Genomic DNA, 21,280 nt, shown 5'->3' with positions numbered 1-21,280 from the left:
CTGACTGAGACTCTGCCAGTCTACAATTTTTCATGGGCTCTTACCAACCATCCCTATTTTCTCTTTCTCAGATTTCTCTACCTTGAGTAATTTCTAACGCTCTTTTTTGGAACGTGATCTAGTAGTTGCTCGCTTGTTACTTTCGGATTGTTACGAGTATAGGTAAAGAATTTGAACTAAATAAGATCTGTAACAGAATTCTTTTTAATGCTACGACATGAACAGTAACGGAAGCACGAGAACAACTAGTAGTCAACGATGACAAACTTACCGGAAACCAAGGTATATGCATAGTTGCAAATGGAATTGTGAACGTGTAGATCCGGAGAATACGTTATTGGTAAAGTGAAGGCAAGCGAGATGTATAAAGAGCAGCGTTCGAGAAGAGACTATACAGTAGGAGATGGAGTTTGGGTTTATTTGTTGAGCTTCTACGGACACGCTTGGGATAAAGGGCTCAGTAGCCAAGATATACGTCGTGACAATAACGACTGCAATACCCTGTTATAGCAGCCCATAATGAATTTTATATATATATGTCGAGCGAGGTAGTTATGCATAATCAGGCTCTCTCAAGTGTAAAGACCTGCAGCACTATACACCTTACTCACGCGATCTCTCCGGTATCATTTATGGCGTATATTCTCATGTGTGCTATATTAATATTTTAGTCGATTGAACTCGTCCGAAGGATTGCTTATTCAACGCGCACTCATGAGTGTTGGTGTCAGTAACGTTCACTTGGGTAAATACAGTTAGTAATCAAATTTAAACACTGAACTTTACACGATATTGGTTAAAGAGCTTGTTGAGTTTGTGCCTCATTAGGACGTTGTAAAACGTTTTAAAGAAGAAAAGGAAAACCGAAGACGGATGATCGGATAGGACGAAGTACCACAGGCGAGTCTAGATTGGCAATTCAACGATACGTAATCGTGGGATTGGTCACGAAGACACGTATACAGTTTGGGATGGCCCACTTGGAAAATCGGTAAACGGATGCTCAAGCCATGCGCACAGTACGATTGGTGGAGTAATGATTCCAGATAACCAAACTGTTCGCGGCGTCGCGTAAAAGTAGCGGTTTCTTATAACAATGGACTCGCGATATACCAGGCCACCGCACGAATGACACTGACGCACACTCACGTATAATGTGTGTGTGTGTACGAATCGATGCCGTTCGATGTTAAGTTCTGAAGAGTGAAGGAAAGACCGAGTGAGAGTAAGGATAAGGGAGGGAGAGAGGTCTATTTCGCAGCAACTTTCTCGAACGATCGGAATTAAACTTTCCACCCTCTCGTTACGGAGTCGCCCGCGGCTCTCCTCTTCCCCCTTTCTCTTCCCGTTCATCATCGATCGATCGATCTTTTTCAACGCGACGCCATACTACTTTGTCGCGTTCTTTCAAAAACCAATTTAAGTGCTGATTGTTACAAACTATGCGAGAGAGAAGAAAAAAAGAAAAACAAGTGGCAAAGGGAAATTTGCCGTTCGTTAGGACGATCCTACATAACGACGCTAAACGAGGTTAAGAAACTACTTCGATATTTTATAGCTGCTGCGCAAGCTGCTTTCTTTCTCTACCCCTTGTCATTTGTTATTTCTACGAAATAGGAAAAAAGCAGAGAGAAAGAAAGAAAGCGGTCGAGCGCTTTCGTTACATTAGTCGTTAGGCAAGTTAGAAGAACGAGGCAAGAATGAAGGGGGAAAGGGTTTAATTCATTTGAAGGAACTAACCAATCTCAATCCAATTCTCCAAATGGATTCCGTTCGAGTGCAAATTTATTCTTATTCGCCCTGCCGCCCGACTCGCTACGTGGCGGCGGGCCTGAATGCTCGCGGCCATCGATTTTCAAATTCAGGCCATCGGTTAAGCCATAATGATATCCTTTCCATTGATATGTAGCATTTTTTATTTTGAATTGATATGCGTCAATCTGATTCTTTCGAACGTCTGCTGTTGTGTATTATAACTCTTGATCTTATATGATTATTGATACTTACAGCAACGCACTTGTTTCTCTAGGACCACAGAGGAGAAATCTTAAAGCCAAACATCTAGAAATCCGTCTAAGCTGCTTTTCCAAGTTACAACCGATTAGACTGTTGCCTAGAGGATTCGCCGAGAAAAGAGCTGTTCATCAGCCGGTCAGCTAGCATTTCCTCTGTCTCTCTGAGACTGTCGCGCGATTAAGGGCTGAAATTTCATGGAAGTTTCTGCAAAAAGGAGGATATATCCTTTTCTTTCTTTCCCGCTCTCAGAAGCTCGGCCATTTGTCAAAAAAGCCGTGGCTGTATGCGCGCGGCGAAAAGAAATTTTACACGGAAAAAAAGGAAAACCTTCTGCTCAAAGTCCGCGCTGCTTTAATCGCGCGGCCGCGCATCCGAGATTTAAGAGCGAAATGGAAACGAGCGAGACAGGCAAAAAACTGGACGGGCAATCGTTCCTCGCTTGCTCTCTTGCCCAATCCGCCACGCAATTTCTGTTTTTTATGTCCTTATCCGTTATTAAGCGCATAAGCATAATTCGACGATTGCACGAATTCCTCGGTCGTTCTCTCTTGTTGTTGCTGGAAGTAGATGAGACAGAAAGAACGTCGTGGTCTAGGCTCATATTTGAATAACCAGCGTCGTCGTAGTCGTCGTCGTCGTCATCGTTGTCGTCGTGGCTGCCGTATACAGACGACTCATTGCCGCGACACGCGGCTACATATATACGACATAAGTGAGTGCACCTGCATCTGAGAAACGCGAGCAAGCGGGCGTTGCATTTGAACTTTATGGGCCTGGGCTCTAACTTTCGTTGGGCGAGCGAGGATGTGTAATATATATTTCTGTAACACGCGGCTGAGTCTGAGGAAAAAGGTGGATGAAGGCACTTCTCGAGAGCGAGCGAGGGACTTTTCAAAATTTGTTTTTTAAAACATTTTCTTTTATGCGGGCTCACTGAAGTGAAGTGGATTTTACTTTTTATTCGAACGACTTCAATCTGATTTCGCATTATTTTCTTTTATTTTTACAGAGGAACTTCCAAATGAACTTGCTCGACTGATTCCTAAATAAAACCGGACTTTTAATTTAATTAAACAAACTCGCTCAACACTTGCTTTAGCAAAGGAACGTATTTGATGTTGAACAACTTCTTCTCACAAGTGAGAGAGTCAAAAGCTTAAACTTTTTTTACTTTTCGTCCTTAAGGATCGAGAAACTCTAAAAACTAACGTTTAAGCTGCAAAAAAGTTTAAGCACTGGCTTTTCGGGGATATAGATTACTTTTCTTTCAAGTATATCCATTAGACGGCATTAAAATGAAGAAGATTTACGAGCTTATACTCAATAAATGTGTCAGACGCTGTGAATAATAAAATATTTTAATTCTATCATTCTTCCTTTTTTCTCGAGCAGAAACTGCCGAACGAAAATTTATTAATATCAAAGCCGATCTAGTGTTTCTTTAGGTGCATTTCGGTTCTGGATCTTGGTTAAAATCGTGAAATTTGGTGATATATTTAAAAACCACGTTTAAATATATAAACATATATGAGTTATTTTTGTAAATGCTTAGTTGCAATTGTAAAATTTTATGATTGTTACAAAAACTGTGTTCAAAGATTAAAATAAAAATCACGTATCGTTGAAAATATATTACTTGGCGGTTATTCTTAGCCCATAAAATGAAAATGAAAATAAATATGAGAATACAAAAAGAAGCGGAATAGAAAAAAGCCCAGATCATATTAAATCTGTCGGCGTAATTTTAAGTTTTGCGATATTACGTTCCGGACCTTTGTCTCCGAGATTCATTTCTCTTTTTTTGCAAGCTTATACGGCCTTTTCATGACTCGTTCTCTCGGCAAGCTGCAACTCTTTCCGATTTGAAAAGAGCATAACGCTGACGGGGCGACTCGCCAATATTTATATGTGTGTGTACGTGCGGAAAAGAGAAATGGAAAGAAGGCCGTGCATGCAGGCGCTTTGGTAGTGTGTTTTGTCTCGTTTATAAAGTTCATCTGCGCGAGCGAGATAAGGAACTGGAGCAAATGAGCAGAGAGAGAAAAATCCAGTTGGATAATGCCACGATAACTGAAATAGATGAAAAGAGAAGTTGTAAATTCATTGTGTTCCTGTGCATCTCTCTCGCCGTCTTACTTTATTGTACGAGGCTGCGTTGTAACTTGTACATTTTCCAAAGTTGCACGCACTGGATTGCATTCTTCTGTTCCACTAGATTAATTTTTTGGAAATTCTATTGCTAAAAGCACATTTAACAACGGAAAACTTGTTCATTGCTTTTCGAAAGTAAACCAACTATTTTCTCAAATTAATTTTAAGTTTGTTTTGGTTTGTTCGTTAAAGAAAATGTGTTCAAACCACATAATATGTAAATCTAGCAATATCATCTATTAAATTTGAGATTGAAAACTATTCTTCGAGAAACGGAAACATAAAACTGATAAAGCCGAGTTGACTATGTAGGAAAATCGTTCGAAAGAGACTTTTGCAGATTTTTACTTCTTTTTTATCGGTAAGTAGCATCGTTTTACCGCTGAGCGACGAAATTTGACTCCCTACTTTTTACTCGGGAACTTCAAAGCTCTTCTTCTCTATGACGATGCCTTAGAGCAAGACATGACAGCTGCTGCAGCTGCTTCTATATGCGATGGGAGATGGATGTGTGTGTGTGTTTATACTCCAGACGAAATTTTATTTTAATAGAAGCTAAGATCTTTTCCTTCGAAAATAATTTTGCAATGCGCAAACATTTTGCAGCTCTTGCATAAGTATCGTTTGCGAGATAGTAAAAGAAGCTTTTGCACATTATACGTGACATCTGCGGATGATTTAAAAAAATTCTTTAGGAACTGACTGACTGAGATTCATGCGACATTTGACTTGTAATTTTCTTTTGACCGCTTTTTCCTCGACCAACGTGAAAATAGGAGAACTTAACACGCTGTCAGAGCAAGTTCGTTGACTCGCAACGTGAAATTACGCAGCGAGCAAACATAGAAAAATGTCTTCTTTTTTCTTCTTGATTTTTCGATGTCGACTGAGCAAACTCATCGTGGGTCGTATAAAGCGACAAGTGAAACCAGATAGAAAGTGTGTATGTGTGTGTGTGTGGTGTGAGTGAGTATGTGAGTGTAAGTGAGTGTGTATCGATCAAAGCCGAGAGTAAGGTTGAGAAACGAAGCAGATTCGATTGCCCAAGCAAAGTGTAAACTTTCTTCAAAAAAGCAGTGTAGCGCGAGTCAATAAAAACGAGTCGATAAATTTTGTGGAAATAAACCTTGATCGCGTCGTGGAGTTTGCGCGGGGAGCACGGGGAGTATATGGATAATACCCATTGCAACTGGCAAGAAGATTCGCGTGGGCGGGGCGACAGAGAAGAATTGCATCTGGCCGAAAGGTCGGTTTGTATAACAAATCTGTTGGCCGAGCCTGCTTGGCCCTAGCCCCCTCGCACCGCAGACCCGTGAAATCTATAAGCTTCAATTTCCGGTCAACGTGTGTGTATATGCGCAAAAGCTCAGAGTCCCATGTGCACTCAGCTGGCCTCTTCTTCCTCTTCTTCTACTTGTTCTTGCTCGGTCTAAAAAACCCGTGCGAGTTTTTCCGTCTATATAGATTCTCTCTTCACGGCGGCAGTTGGCAAATATCCGCGGCCTGAGATATCGTCGAAGTTGTTGGTTATGTATCGCGAGAGAAAGAGAAAGAAGCCTCTTGCGCGACGGCCTTAACCACTTCGGCTCTATTGAATTCGAAATTTATGACTTTAATAGGATCGCCGAGTTTTCTCCGCGGCTCGTAATTCACGGCTGCAGCTCGCTCTGCCGCTCTCGTCGGAGAGTTGTATCTGCGGCGGCGGGGCTTCATAACTCGGCGAAGAGAGCGAGAGAGGAAAGAGAGAAAGACAAAGCTCGTTTCTGCCTTCTCACTCTATGTATTGAACTGGCGCTCTGCTCGATATCAAGTCGACGATGCCGTTTGCTCGTTTGGCTCTCTTTTTTTCAACGAACAAGCTTCGCCTGATGAAGGCCTCGATATTTGCCCTTCTCAAACTACTCTGTGCAAGCGCGTGTTACAGCTGTACACTGTGTACGCGTGTATGCGCCTCTTTCAGAAAAAAGTAATCGACTGAACTAAAGAACTCGACATTCATCTATCTTGCAATAGTGAATCTTTTTCACGAAAACCATTTTTTTATTGTTGAAAATTTTGTGCTTATCAAGGGTTATTTTATATTAAAAGATATTATCCGATTTTACATTCCTGCGGTCAACAATATATGACGCTAAAATTGAAGCTTCAATAAGCCCTTTTATTTATTTAAGTTTAGTTTCGCTTTAACCAGTGGTTTTCAAAGCGCTACTTTTTTTCATTACTATAGTATATTATTTTTTAAACTGACCAAGTTCTACAATAATTTAAGTGAAATAACAATTGATAAATTTATTCAAGTGCGATATCTACTATAGCTGCGTAGAATATTTTTTATCTTTAGAAACGTTTATTCCATTTATTAAAGTGAGAGTCGGTTTTCGAAAGACAATGATAACAATAAAACGAGAATGGCGAAATTCAAATCTGATACATCGGCATAACCATAAAATCTACCTCGAAATCCCCAATTCGAGCACAGGCAAAAGGATTTTGCATCTCTCTCGCTCACAGTCATATTCCAATAACAGGCTTGGCGCGGATCGATTAAAACCTTACGCGTGCCCAATCATTATTCGGAGCATTGAGCCGCACTGCAAACTACGCGCGCACAATGCGCTTCATTTTCAACGTGCCTTCGTGCGTATTAGAGTCGTTTTAACGCCTGGGTCGGCTTAATTAACGCTCTATTGAATCATCATCTATTGTAACACTCTTCAAGTATTTCGTAGATATCCTATGCACTAAAATCGTATCCACATTAATTTGAAAGTGCGAATATATACGGAACAGTATTCTTACACTCAGGAGGAATCGGAAAAGTGACACGTCCGCTTAGTTTCTTGGAATAGAATTAATGCAGATGTTGCGGTAAGTATAATCACCAGCGAGAACATTCAGCACAAGTTATTTGTTTCATTCAACTTTATCTACTGCTTTTTAAAGTTTTATTTAACAAGTTACCTTACACTTTCACAAATGTGGCTAAAAACTCAAATTGATTTTCAAAATTTAACACACTTAACGGTGCATAAAATTTGAAGTTTCTCCTTTAATCAGCTGTTATAGTAATTTATTAAGTTTCATGCAATAAACTTCCGTTTGATCTTATTAATGCATTTTGATATTCAAAATCTAAAAGTAAAACTTTAGCTTAAAGACCCATGGAGGTGTACGTTATTATACGGGAATCGAATCTACCCAAAGTCAAACTACTGTCCAGCAATTTGTTACTTTACCTCCCTGTCAGTATATAAATATTTAATTCGTATCATTTAAATTTCTTAAATTGGAATGGTACTAATCATATTCAAACAGAAAGGTAAAGTCCCCAGTTAAAATAAACTTTAACAGTGCGTAGATTCGTTAAAATATTAATTAGAAGTGCGTGTCTTGCTCGCACCTTTCTCATTTTACCAAAAAAAGTACCAAAAGCTCACGTAATTTGTTGCTCAGTGAGCCCATCAAAGGTTAAAATGTTGAAACTACTTCAGCGAACCCGCAAAAGTAAATTTAAAACGCATGGGCGTTTCGAAAAAGAAAAAAGAAAAGACAAGCAAAAAGAAAAGAGGGCTTACGACACTAGAAAGATAGGGCGTCGCTTTGGATTTTGTTGGACGAAAACACGTACGCGCGTCGGGCGCGGGCAAAAAGAGGGAAGTGCGCGTTCATGGGTAGATAATTAGAACGTAAATGAAAGCGGATGGCTGGCGAATGTTGACACGCTGGCTGATTTTTAAATCCGGCATGCGCCAGAGCTTTTCAGCTGCAGAACCGCGAGCCGTTGCCGCGCGCGCTAGATGACCAACGTGCGGAAAATTTTCCCGTTTTATATGATTACGTTGTTTGGTTCCACCAGCGCGATACTATGTGCGCGTTTATACCCCAGTAAATAGATTGTTGTTTAATGCGGCGCGAAGTGCAAAAGCAAAAAGTATTCAACATCAATTCATTAGGTGCCTTATTAATTTTCAAGGCTGTGCGATGCTATTACGTACACGCATGGGGGCTATTATTTGCATATCGGATTAGTTGTGTATTGGTTAATTGTAATTTAACATTATTTAAATTGACGTTGTTATATCGATAAACAGAGCGCGTGTTATTTTGTTGAAAGAGAATTAACATGTCTTTGGGGCCTTTCCTGCCTCGAGCTGACTCCATTTTCAACAATTTATATTTGTTAAATACTCACATTATGCCAAATCACTGCAAGTCATTAAATTGAATGGTTCAAAATTAAATAACCCAAATGCTGAGAATGCGATAAAATATCAGTTACAGTGAGGTACGCGGTACGTACGTATGACGATCAATGAAAATTTCACGCCAATCTAGAGCCAACCACGCGTATGGGATGCCAGCTGCAGTATTTTAATTGCAATTAAAACGGCTAAATTCGCGTTATACCAGTGGCTGTTGTAAACACGCAAGAGATTGCAAAGCAGGCAAGCGCTAAACCTCTGCGGAGCTTTCAATGGCGCGCTAAAGTGCCGACGAGCCACATGGAAGCGAGCTTTTAAAGTGACGGGTGTGGTACGCACTGATCGACATTATTCGCACCCGCAATCATCATTATTATTGGTATGAACGCTTGCGCAAGCGATATTCTTCGGAGAACAGAGGAAAAGATAAATGATTGAGACTCGACCGCAATCGTTACACGCCCATGCTTTTCCACTCTCTCTCTATATATGCATGGAATGGCGCTACTGCACGCTGTTTCTGATTCTCGGGAATCTTCCGTTGTAATTTGTAATACCTCGACGAGCGTGTTCTATGCGCGATTCGAACAATAGCGAGCGCGAGATTATTCCAGAGCTTTCGACGGGTTGTACTCGTCGATGGATCTGGTTATTTCCGCTTCTTTTTTATTCGTATAGAGCAGATCAAAACCTCGGTTGCATATGTTATTTGCGACGCTAATCATCTGTTCCACGAGCTACTGGATAAGTCTGTCATTTTTTTGTCCTGTGATATTACGTTTAATTTCTCTTCTTCACGCCCAATGTCTCTTGAAATCTCTGAGCTTTGATTTTGATTGCAAGGATTATTCTGACTCGAATAACTATAGATAGCATTTGTAAAAAGACGACCATGTAAAATGAATTTCAAGTTGAGATTGCATAGATTATTCAAATAGTAATCCTTTACATAATACTTACTACTGGAATGAAAATACATCGTTTGCATGATAATTCAAACGCACAATCGAATAAATACTACAATAATCGCCTAAAAATGTTTAGCCTTTGATTGAATGATCCCGGGATTGATTAAAAAATTATCCAAATATTCACACGTAACTCCATCGTATTTTCTATATTTTACCCAATAAAATATTTCTTCAGTGAAAACATTCTTACCTTTTTGTAATTCACAAGTAAAAAGAAAAGTTGGACAGGGTTTTACCATGAGCCGTTTTTAATTCTCTCTCTCTTTTTTGCCGAGTTTAACGTGGACGAGAGGGGACAGATTAAAGTCATCCGCGCCGCAGTGAAAAATGAAAGGAAAGTTACGCGCGAGAACTGTAGCGTCTGTTAAAAGTTAATCCGTTTAAGACAAGGAATTTCTGATATCTTACGTTTACTCTGATTAAACGGGCTTGACGATATAAAATCTCATACATCTCTGGACAATTTCATCCTTTGACTTTTATGATATCTCGTACATGTCGAAATCTTCCGTTGCCTTGGAATCATTCCACAATATGCGAAATTAAAAAACGTTGCTTTGTGACAAAGTTATATTTTTCTAGGTAATTTAGCGAATAAGTTGCTTATAAACTAAAGATTCAAATCCGCAGGAATGCGAAGTGCTAGTAGAATTACTCACACCGGACGCAAAGGAACTAATTTGTCAAAGAAGCTTTTTATAAGAAACCCCGTTATACACTACGCTAAAGCAAGCTTCCTTGCTCTTAACAATTAAGCAGTGCGGTTGTGACACTTCAGGAAATTCAAGAGCAAATGTAATTTAAACACGTATATTCGCCATAGAGAGCCGACGTTAGTACACGCGTCTTAACTCTCAAGCATATCTTGACGCCACCACTACCGTCATACAGTTGTACAACTACCAACGTGTTAATTTCGCATACCTTACTTATGTACACGAAAATCCGTTTCTCTCCTCTATATACTGTTAACCCAAGTGTATTACGGTGTAGCTTGCACGCGCCGCGTCCAACTAGACGTCAACTTCTGGCCTACCTCTCTATGATGAGTTGGCTGATTCAATCCGCATTAGGCTCTCAATCCGTCTTTCTATCAGCATTATATCTTTGGAAGTTTATCAATGTCACTCATGCTGATTTACGTTTTTAACTCCATATTATGGATTATTAGTGATGGTCAAAGGTGTTTACTTATTTTATTTTAATGCGCGTATTGATATTATATACATTGATAGATTTGAAAGATAGTATTGTAGATAAATGCTTGGATAATATTTGTTTTATTTTTTCAGTTACAAGCCTAAATCAATCTCAATACAAAGAAAAGTAAAACGAAATGGTTTCAATACATTATAAAATAGAAACATTTTCAGTAAAAATTTCCATGAATTCAACTTTTAAAGCATTACTATATAAAGCAAATGTAGATAATAGAATACACATTGTATAGATTATTTCAATAAAAGTCTTTTACAAAATACGTGCTAGTAGAATTCAAATACATGGTTTGCATAATGATTCAAACAACGGAAATGCGTAACCGAATAAATACCACTATAATAATTGCCTTTTTTTCATTAATCAGGTATGCAAAATATTTTTCTTCGATCAGTTCTGTTTGACAATATTTAATTTTAAATTCATTCAAATAGCGAGTAAACTGACACTGACATTTAATCTATATAGTTAAGTCGAATTCAGTATATCCATTACATTCAATTGCGTGTTAGATTTTCAAAATAGCTTTCAAGTTGATGCCTGTAATTTAACATTTCAACTTTACGTAGTGCTAAGTACTTGTAACATATATGAAGAGCTGGTCATTACATTATAAACTCAACTGTATATAACTTTGCGACTTGTAATAACAGCATTATTTATCACTCCACAAATGTATGCAATTAGTCAAGTTTTCTCTTTTTCTCCCTTTTTATCTCTCTTCCTCTCGTTAAGAGAATATTTAAAAGCATTGTAAATAACGCGGCGTTTAAAGCACATTTTAAATATGAAAATCGCTGATGTAATCAAATAATAGTTACACGGAAAAAAATAAGGCAGCTAGATCAAGTGGTGCGAATGAGCCGAGTTTTAGAATCGTCGAAAGTTTCGACGCCACATCCAACAAATTTGCAATTAGCATGAATAGCGCAAAAATAGAATGGAGACTGCGAAGCTTACGCGCCGAGGGACACAAAGGTACAATAGCTAAAGAGGTAGAGAGAGGGGGGAAGGGATCTCCATTTCAATTCCGCAATCAGCATTAGCTCAAGGAGAGAGTAGAGGATAGCTGCTCGCTAGAGTATTCGACACACTGCAAGTAATCGGCGCAGGCGACATAATGGCTTAGCCATTTGAGATTAGAGAATTTCTGAGCTGGCCTCGCATACACTCACTATCTCCGTCCCCTCCAGCCTTCTCTCTCTCTCTCTCAATCATCAAACGATTGCCCGTTGTTCATTTGCTAAAGTTTATTGCAAGGAGCACGCTGCTATATAACGCCAATCATACACGCATAAACAAAGCCTAAATTTGCAGCAAGTAAGCATTGTTTATACCCCTATATACATCTCGAACGCCACTAAGTTTATGATCGATAAAAGCGATGTGTGCTATATTAAAGGTCCTAAATACTTTATTTCCTTTCCCTCCGTTCACACAATAGCCGCGGCACGGTAGAATCGATAGTTTGATAATTGGCCATGTGCGCGGATTATTCATCGATTAACGCAAATTACCTGCTGGGTTTTAATTGCCTTGGGATTGGATATTAATTGAACGCACACGCACGAGAGAACGGAAGCTCACGATTTTATCCTGCTGTCTTAGCTGCATTATGCTAATTTCCGTGAGAGAGGCTTATTATCCTGTTTATCTCTTTTTACTCCCCAAAGAGAGAAAGAGAAAAGAGGCTATTGCCTCGCGCTGGCACCCAGTATGCGGAGCGTAAAATTAGCCGACGGCGCAGAGCAGAGAGCAACTAGTTCGTTCGAGTTGGCGAAGCTTCGACTAACAAGATCGAAGCTGATTAAACTTGTGCCTCTTTTTTGTATCTCTCGCTCTTTTGCCGACCCTCACTTTGGTAATTTACCTTGTATGTACTTTTTTCTTTCTCTCTCTCTCTCTCTCTCTCTCTCTCTCTCTCTCTCTCTCTCTCTCTCTCTCTTCCCCAGCATGCAGAGCTAAAAGCCTTGGAATGGCCGGCGAGCTTAATGAATGACGTTGATGAAACTTTTGAAAATTTTGTTGGGTTAACGTGTATTCGCATGCTTTGAATGCATGATGAGAGCGCGAGCAAGATTTGATGTTTTACAACCTGATTAAATTGTTCGTGAGCTCACGTTTTCGAATTGTACTTCTATCCGGTCGCGCTTATCATACTGGATCTTCGAAATACGCAAATAACTGTAACAAAAATATATGCAAGTTTATAACGAGGTAACTTGAATTGCGCGCTTGACTTACGTCTCAATATCGAACCAGTACTTGATTTAGATAGATGTGTCTGCCACAGCAATGATCTCTCGCCACATTGGTATCCGAGGTATTTATATTGCTCCTTAATTGGCACTTCTTCGCTCGGCTCCATCTGCTAAACATCGCTCTACGAGCTTTGACTTCCCATTTCCGGAGGATGTCGACGTTGCGACTGATCTGATCCTGGCGTTCTGTAACGGACTACGAACTGCGTAGGCTTCATCCCTAGCAGATGAAGGATCTATTTCAACCAATCAAGGCCATTGCCGTTACTGCCGGTACCAACCATAGACTGGCACGCGACCATGCTACAAGAAGGCTTCTCACAGACCAACCTGCAGCTTGAAAGTTCAGGATATCGAGCATCTCCAGACTTTCAACGGACTAATCAACCCAACCACTCACGTACTAAACGCGGTCAACTACGTAAGATTATAACATCGCCTTGATAGTTACATGACCTTCGGTGCCTCCGATAATACTATAATAGACAACTCAATTTTTAGTATTCTGGTGGACGGTGATCGCAATGGTTATGAGTGCAATTAACAAGTGTACAAATAAGCGATTAGTGATAAATGACGAAATCTACGAGACAAAACTCGACCGACACGTAAATCAATTGGTATTGAGTTAAGTCAAGCGTAGACCGTTGTATTTTTTAGTGTAGAAAAAACACTACTTGATGCCATCAATTTGTCGAGAGATGTTACCTCTCTTAAACTAACCTCGGCAGTCAATAATTCAGTAGTCGATATTTTAAGAACTCCCTTTACATGGGATACCTTCCCTGTAATAACTGATTTTACAAGCTAACTCTCTGCCGGAATTACTGTATTACGTATTATTTATTCACGCGAAGCTACTAACTACACTGGCCTAGAAAATTTTCTATACACTTTTTGTGCACTTTCAGATTGTAATAACGCATCCAGTGTAACATTTATGGTGCAGCGCGCATACCACGTTCCGCCGCAGAGCTTCCAACGTCAGCGCGTAGTGTAAACCACGAGTATAATTAAGAGGTATCTTGCGCTTGTGCAATCTTGAGGAAATTTAGAGGCAGCGCCCGTTGGCATACAAAGGATTAGATGGAATATTTACCAGACTGTAAGGATAATATTAATCAAAAGACCTGCATCTTAATTAATATTTGCCGTAATGTACGACCGTGAACAAGTATTTTATATTTTAATTTCATTCGAATATTTCGTATTGATTCGCCAACAAATTAAAATCAACAACACGATGCACTTATCAAATTTTTTAGTGACTGAGTATATACCAAAGCATTTTACTAAATTTCATATTATAGCTATATTGTGCAGTATAATTTTACAGACATCTAGTCATAAATGTACAAATTATAATACCCTCTAAACCAATCGTACGTCTCACTCTTGATATACCTGCACATATATATCGGGTATAAACAACAACCGATATCGGTAAATCAAAGCGCGCCCGTTGCGTGTTTAATTGAAGCACTCGCTCTATGCAAAACAAACGTCGCTGAAATGAAAGATAAAGAGAGAGAGAGAGAAACGGAGTGGAGGGGGGAGGGGGGAGTTAAACACTTCCGGCATTGAAAATAGAAGCTTCGTATAACTGTAGGTAAGAGCCACAAGATATAGTACAGAGAGTGAGTAAGGAAGAAAAAGCTGATGTCTACCTTAGCCCAATTAATCGTCGTTCCTTGTGAAACAAATGTCGCATTAGAGAGAAAACTTGGTGCATGTCGAGCCTGTGCATGTAATAGATCCCAAAGTACGGGCAATAAAACGAGTTTGTAGAGGAAGATATAAGGGAAAGAGAGAGAAGAAAATCCATCGATAAAATTACCATAGAAAACGGTCATCCAGTGCCGCGGTCCCGTCGGCTTCTCTTCCATTATAGCCGGCTCACCTTTATGCAGCGTGGAAGAGCCTTCTATGCCGAGGGAAAACGTTGTGCACCTTATTGCAAGTGTACGTACACATGCCTCCACCTGCCCTTAATACCCCCTATACTCACTCTCTGTCTCTCTCTCTTTTTATGTGTCGAGAAGGTCGGAGATAACGTGCGCGGTTCTCTCTCTCTCTCTCTCTCTCTCTCTCTCTCTCTCTCTCTCTCTCTCTCTCTCTCTTTCTCTTTCTCTGGTGATAAAGGAGATTTCGCCAACGAGGAGCAAGCGAAAAAAGAAAAAAGATGATAGGACCGCACGGCAACGAGCTATGTTGGATAATTAATTATGAGATTATGTACTTTGCGCGATCTCAGTGCTCGTGTGCTTGTACATCGTCTCTACGCTCACGCTCTATGTTTACATTTATTTAATTAAGTTTCTTGACACGGTTTGGGACTCTTATTTCCTCTTTTTCTCGCTATTTAATTATGTACTTCAACAAGAAATGCCAACGAGAGTACTTGCTTCGCAATAATTAGCGTATGTTACATAGATTATTTATTATGTTATAAAATATTAGATTAGATGTTATGGTTTCATAGATTAGATAACTACTTTGACCAATATAATTGCTATTTACCGAGAGCTACTGAACAGTAAAAAATTATTACTAATTAAACGAAAGAAACTTAACGACAAAATTTTCTAGGAAAGTTTGGAAATAGAATCGTGAAAGATTGACCTTGATCAAAGCTCTGCATTCACTGCGGTAATTCGGCATCTTCAAAACAGCGTGTACATTAAAGGCGGATATTTCGAGAGCAAGGAAAAGCCTCGAAGCGCCGCGAATGCTAGTGACGTGAATAAAAGGGGGACACAGCGTGTGACGAGGGGCGACCAACTCTTGTGTGCGTGTGTATGTGAGAGAGATTCTAAAACTTAAAACGCATTCCGATGCGTCTACGTACAGCAGTTACCCTATTAAGGCACTATACAGCCGATTCGGATAAGCGGAAGAGATAGCGATAATTCAGTTTTGCTTTGCTGCTAGTTTTGTTAGTGCTGGACATACATGCAGGAAAACAATAGTCGGGATGCGACAAAGTGAATTTTTTAAGACACTGACATTTTTCAGCTAGATTTTAGTCAAAATGATAATGATAAATGTATCGGAAGACTGAAATAGAAGACAATTATATTATTTTGAAATCATGGAACAGTTATCAGATTGGAATTTGAAAACACTTTTGAATGTTGAATCCACTGTATGAAAAATCACGTTGTGATATAGATACGCAATGATCAGTATTATTGTCAAGTTCAGAAAATATTACACAGAACAAAATGTAAAAGATGAAATGAAAAATCTTCAGATAATATTATTAATTTAATGTTTGTACACAATGTATTTTCGTTTGATCCACGTGATGCATATAACTAAATTCTAATTTTGGCACGCGTTAAAAAATAGAACTTTATGCGTGCGAATCAAAATAGAGCGTTGAAAGACTAGAGTTTATAAATAGTTGGCAGCAACAGCAGGGAGGAAAAAATTAGCACTATACAAAAGCGAAGCATGAAATGCCCAAAGATCCATCGAATTTATTTTCGACGAACATTTGATGTCGATGATTGAGTAGGTTTAGAGATGCGATGTTATGAATTTCGGTGTTATTTTAATAATACAAGAAAGAGAGAACACATGGCACTTGAAATTCTTTTCACAATTTGCATACGCGTGTGTATATGAAATATTCAAGATTTTGCTTTTGTCAAGAATCCATGGGCACGTGTGTTCCAAATATACATACATAGGCTTCGTTAAACCGGGTTACATTTTCGCTTCTTCTATTTTCAGCATACGACTTGTAGGAAATAGATAAATATACAAAAGTAAAATACAAACTCAACGCAACTATAATTTTTTATTACAACCGATGAAAAAGATCGACTTCAGTTTAGAATTTTTTTTCTTTCAGTTATTATTATTTAAACGAATTTTACATGCCAAATGACTTGTTTTATCGGAATTTCATGTAGGGTCATGAGATAAATTTCAGATGGATTTCGAAGTACCTTGAGTATTTTAATGGGCATCAAATATGCAAAGAAACTGTATATACATTTCAAAATTATTATACGAAACGAACTATAAATAAAAATGAGCGAAAATTGAATTTACATATTGAATTTCATTCAGTTGATATTGAATCATGTGTAACTATTGGCAGTTACGATTTCCATTAGTTATATTATAAATTAATATGTATCCACTATCAATCTACTACGGGTCGTAGTCCAGAGCTGCATAGAACTGTCATTATAAAATAATTGAATAAAACAGAAAACAAGGTAGTTGCCTGTTTGAAAACACAAACACTATTAACGTTACTTCGGTTCGTTACGCTGGCGCATATAATGGACCACACACGTAATGGGAGAGTAGCGTACGTGAGTCAGTATCCAGATCAAAGCAAGGCCAATCAATTTATCCCAGGCGGCTAAAACGAGCTATACCTAGATTTAACGTTTCCGCGCTCGTCTGCTCGCCTCGGCGCTCCCTGTGTTTCGGCTCTACACATAAATTCAACGACGGATTCCGCGCAAATTCTTTGTCTTGTATATCATCGCGAACGTCTATCTCGGCCCTTTTTTGGTCTTGTCGGCACCGATCGACAAATCGCTGCTGCAGTGACCGGCGCCCGCCGTAAAAAACGTCAACGGTTAATCAAACTAATGGCCATTTTTCTCTCCCTAGGATGTAAAGCTTTTTTTCGCGTGCACGTTTGTAGTACGCGCGTAGCTGCGTGTGCGTATATGCACAACAACTTGCATACTCGCTTAAAACTTTTCCGACTGGTTTTCGCGCGTCACGCGCACTACCCGATGCGTAAGCATAAACGTGCCAAGCTTATGCGTGTGTACGCGCACACACCTCCAGCGAAATTGGAAACAGCACTTCCGTTGATTACCCAAACTCATAATCAACACCAGCGCGCTTTCGATCTTGACAAAGGAAACGAACTCGGTTCTCTTTCTTTTCTCCCTCACTCCGCTCTCTCTCTCTCTCTCTCTCTCTCTCTCACCCGTTCATGCCAAAGGTTAATGAAAACGAAGTGCACTTTTCACGCGCGAATCCCGTAGCTCTCTCTCGTTTTTACGAGCGAGCTGCTTTACCCTTTTTTCTTGCGCTATTTACGCTATGCTCGAGCTTTTGTGCAGAATCCTGTTGAATAGATCCACTCTAAGAAGAATATCTTTGTATTATTCCTTCAATGAGCCTCGTTTGTCGTTGAATTTTAACGCGTTTGCTTTATGCTCGTACGGCATCGATCACTATTGAATGCTTCTAGTTTCATATTAATCACGAGTTAGATTCTAATTTGCGATCAACTCTACATTTCATCATGTATTATTTTAGAAACGCTAATTTGAGCTTTTTCAACTAAAACGAAGTCATCGGTCTCAACGAAATAAATAAACGCATGAAAATGTAGTTTAACTAACTTTTAATGATGCAATTCTGCCTAACTAATTAGCTCGTTAAATTCCTTCCCGGATATGACAATTAAACTCGCGCAATTTAAATATACGTAACAAATACAATGAAAAAGATGTGTTCTCTTACACAACAATCTCACATAGAAAATAAAAAAATGAGAGTAAATAAAAAACTCTTTACTTCAATTTGTGCTAATAATAAACTCATAAATCTCAGAAAGGGTAAGTACCCGCGTGTTTGCTCTTTCAGACAAAAAATTGTCCAAATATTTTAATGGCTCCCAATGATTCATGCTACATGCTTTTTATTTTGGTAAATGGTGTTGAACTGCTTTCTTTCTTTGACACCAGTATTTGTATTTGTGTGCGTGTATGTGTGTGTGCAGCGTGTACCATTCGGTGTCAGTAAACTATTAGAACGCGAAGAATAGGGGTGAAGTCAAATGCTGAAGGGGACTATGACACGATCACCAATTCCTACGCCATGTGGGGGAAATGACAGATGAAAAAAAGGCATAACATGCTGTTAGCATTAACGTGATGATTTCAAAAACTTTTCTCTTTTTTGTCTCGCTGCTGTATTTGACTGAAACAATATATACATACACTTTAAGTAAAAGAGTCTCTTATTTATGATCATATATAAGTTTTTTATCTTGTAATTTCTAACTGACAAGGTTTTCTTATTTACATGGAGATGTTCAAGCTTGAGGGATTTATACGTCACTAATGCGTACTCTCGTGTAACTAAGTACTGAAATTTTCTACATTCTAGAAACAGAATTTATTTCCCTATTTCGCAAATTTAATAACTTTTATTATAGTACAGAAGAAGTATGAAAACTAATGAATATTTAGTTCAAATTGAGTGAGCGAACCGAGGCAGCAATTTTGACAAAGTAACCAGAATAGATAGAGGTGAGTCAAAACTAAGGGAAATCAATCATAGGCCAATTTATTCATAACGTCTCTATGAGTCAGAAAGCGAAAGATCCCCTTAACCATATCACGTAAGTGTCCGCGCTCGTAGCCAAATAATTCTTCCCTCAACGTTTTCCCTTGAAAGTCGTTCATTCATCATGTCACAAATTTTCATTCCCTCATCCCCACCCCGTAAAGCGTACAATGGCAAATCCATCCGCACCGCCGCCGTCGTCACTTCAGTAGAAGGTGTCGACATCGACAGCTCGCACAGCGCGCTCCATTATCGGAACTGTCGGGTGAAAAACGAAGGAAAGAGAGAGTGGGGGACTCACCTTTGTTCCGGCTGTCGTCGGCGGCGTTGTACCTAGAATCCACGATAGTCAGCAGAAACGCCAAGGCGAGAAACAACAAGGTGAACGTGCACCGCATGATGGACGTCAGGCGTCAGACTGCCATCGATGCTACATTGGAAATCATCTAATCCCTCTCTCGTATGATATTCGAGCTTCTTTTCGATGATCTCCCGTGCGATTAACTTTTGTGAATGGCTTATATTATTTCATAGCAATTTGGCTCAATTGTTCACGCAGAGTGTCCGTGAGATATCATTATGTAAAGTGATACTGCCGCACTCGGTATCACGGAATTGTGTCGAAGCGAAAAAGCGTGCAGGAAAGAGAGAGAGAGAGAGAGAGAGAGAGAGAGAGAGAGAGAGAGAGAGATGACAACAGTCAGATCACTGGTATTTTTTCTCGTTCACCCGTGCGTTCGCGCGCGAGTGAGTGCTCTTTTGACGCGTGTGATGTGTCCGCCACAGCACAGCGGTCACCAACGATGAATGACGACGAGTCGGGTTAAAGAGTTCCAGTGCTTTTTTTTTGAGCGCTGTTTTTTGCCTTTTTATTGGCTCGATTCCACACTTCTTTCGAGTGTCGCCGACACGTTGCTTGATTCTTTCAGAAGTACCACGTGTTCTCGTTATGCCGCTCTTTTTTTCTTTGCGTTTACAATTTCGGACCTCCCACGCGTAGCTTTGTCCAACTTCAGAGTAGTCGGTGTCTTCTCTCTGATGTCGCTACTTCTGCTTTTCACTCTGACAAACAAAAAAGAGTTGCTCGTTCAGCTGGTCTGTGTGTATGTGTGATTTTTTTTTTGCCGAATTCCGTTGCCAAGTTTCACCGTCTGTTCCTATTCGGACCAGTTGCTTATTCGGCGAAAACTCGAGCTTTGTAATCTCGCTGATGACGAGTGTTGCTTTCAGTGATGAAAATCCGAGACACTTTGTTGTCACGCGCTCAAAAAGAGAAAAAAAAGATGCTCGCACTTTCGGGCTGTTTTTTATCAATGTTCTTTTTCCTGTACGGAATGCAAACGAAGATGAATTATTCATCTGTCATCGCGTTTGAACCAGTTTTCACGAATCAATAAAAAGCAAATCACACACACGATCACTTCACAAGCTGATAACACATTGCATCTGCACAAATTCGCCCCCAAGGATTCAACTTTCTATCGAGTTGAAAAAACTTTACGTCATCTGACGATGCATGCAACGGAAACGGAAAAAAAACGAATAGGCGCATTTGAGACGAAGCTGCGTCTGCGTCAAGTCGCAAGCATAAATAAGCGCGTATGTCGGCTGCCGGCGCGAAACTAACTAAAAGCTCGTGCTAGTCGAAACCGAAGAAGCAGCAGCGACTCCTCACAGGGTTCCCACTATAGAAGTGCGTGCAACGCCTACACGAAAAGGGAAAGAGCTTGAAAATACGCGGCGTGACCGTTCCCCCACCATAACCACTCTCACTCGACTACTCACCGTCATCATTCTCTTTTTTGTCCCCTTGCACTAGCGGCGAATCCAAGCTGCAACTGCCCTCTTCCCCCTCCTCTATCTACTTCTATTTCTCGACACACGCGGATGAGAGATAAATGCGTACTGCACGTGCGTTCGCGCGAGGGGGTGGGGGAGCTAAAGGTAAGAGGTAAGCCGCACGGGGTACGACTCAATTTGTAATCGACTATATTTTTCCGTTTTATCGTTGATAACTCTGACGTTCAGCTTCGAAAGGTTTGTTTTTATATGAATCAGGTTATTTTGAGCCTTTGTAATTACAAGTTAAAATGAAACTCACTCTATTAAACACCTTCTAGAAGTG

General features: G+C 39.8%; 1 protein-coding gene across 3 annotated transcripts in view; it reads right to left on the bottom strand.

Annotated features, from left to right (window-relative positions):
* The window catches only part of LOC131670358 (neural cell adhesion molecule 1-like), a 56,211-nt gene extending 35,309 nt beyond the window's left edge, over nt 1–20,902 (bottom strand). For 2 of the 3 annotated variants that reach the window (XM_058945887.1, XM_058945889.1), the window contains exon 1: nt 19,457–20,902. In XM_058945887.1, coding sequence (XP_058801870.1) covers nt 19,457–19,553 — 97 coding nt within the window. In that variant the 5' untranslated portion in view covers nt 19,554–20,902. Of the gene's footprint in view, nt 1–12,678; nt 12,743–12,802; nt 13,541–19,456 lie in introns of those variants that run through there. The other variant, XM_058945888.1, reaches the window with a different exon arrangement.
* Between the last annotated feature and the right edge of the window lie 378 nt (nt 20,903–21,280).

Source organism: Phymastichus coffea, unplaced genomic scaffold (assembly GCF_024137745.1).
Source record: "Phymastichus coffea isolate CEN01 unplaced genomic scaffold, Cenicafe_Pcof_1.1 PCOF00109, whole genome shotgun sequence".
Taxonomy (NCBI): domain Eukaryota; kingdom Metazoa; phylum Arthropoda; class Insecta; order Hymenoptera; family Eulophidae; genus Phymastichus; species Phymastichus coffea.
The sequence above is the reverse complement of the archived record's forward strand: the minus strand, read 5'-3'. Positions and strand labels throughout refer to the sequence as shown.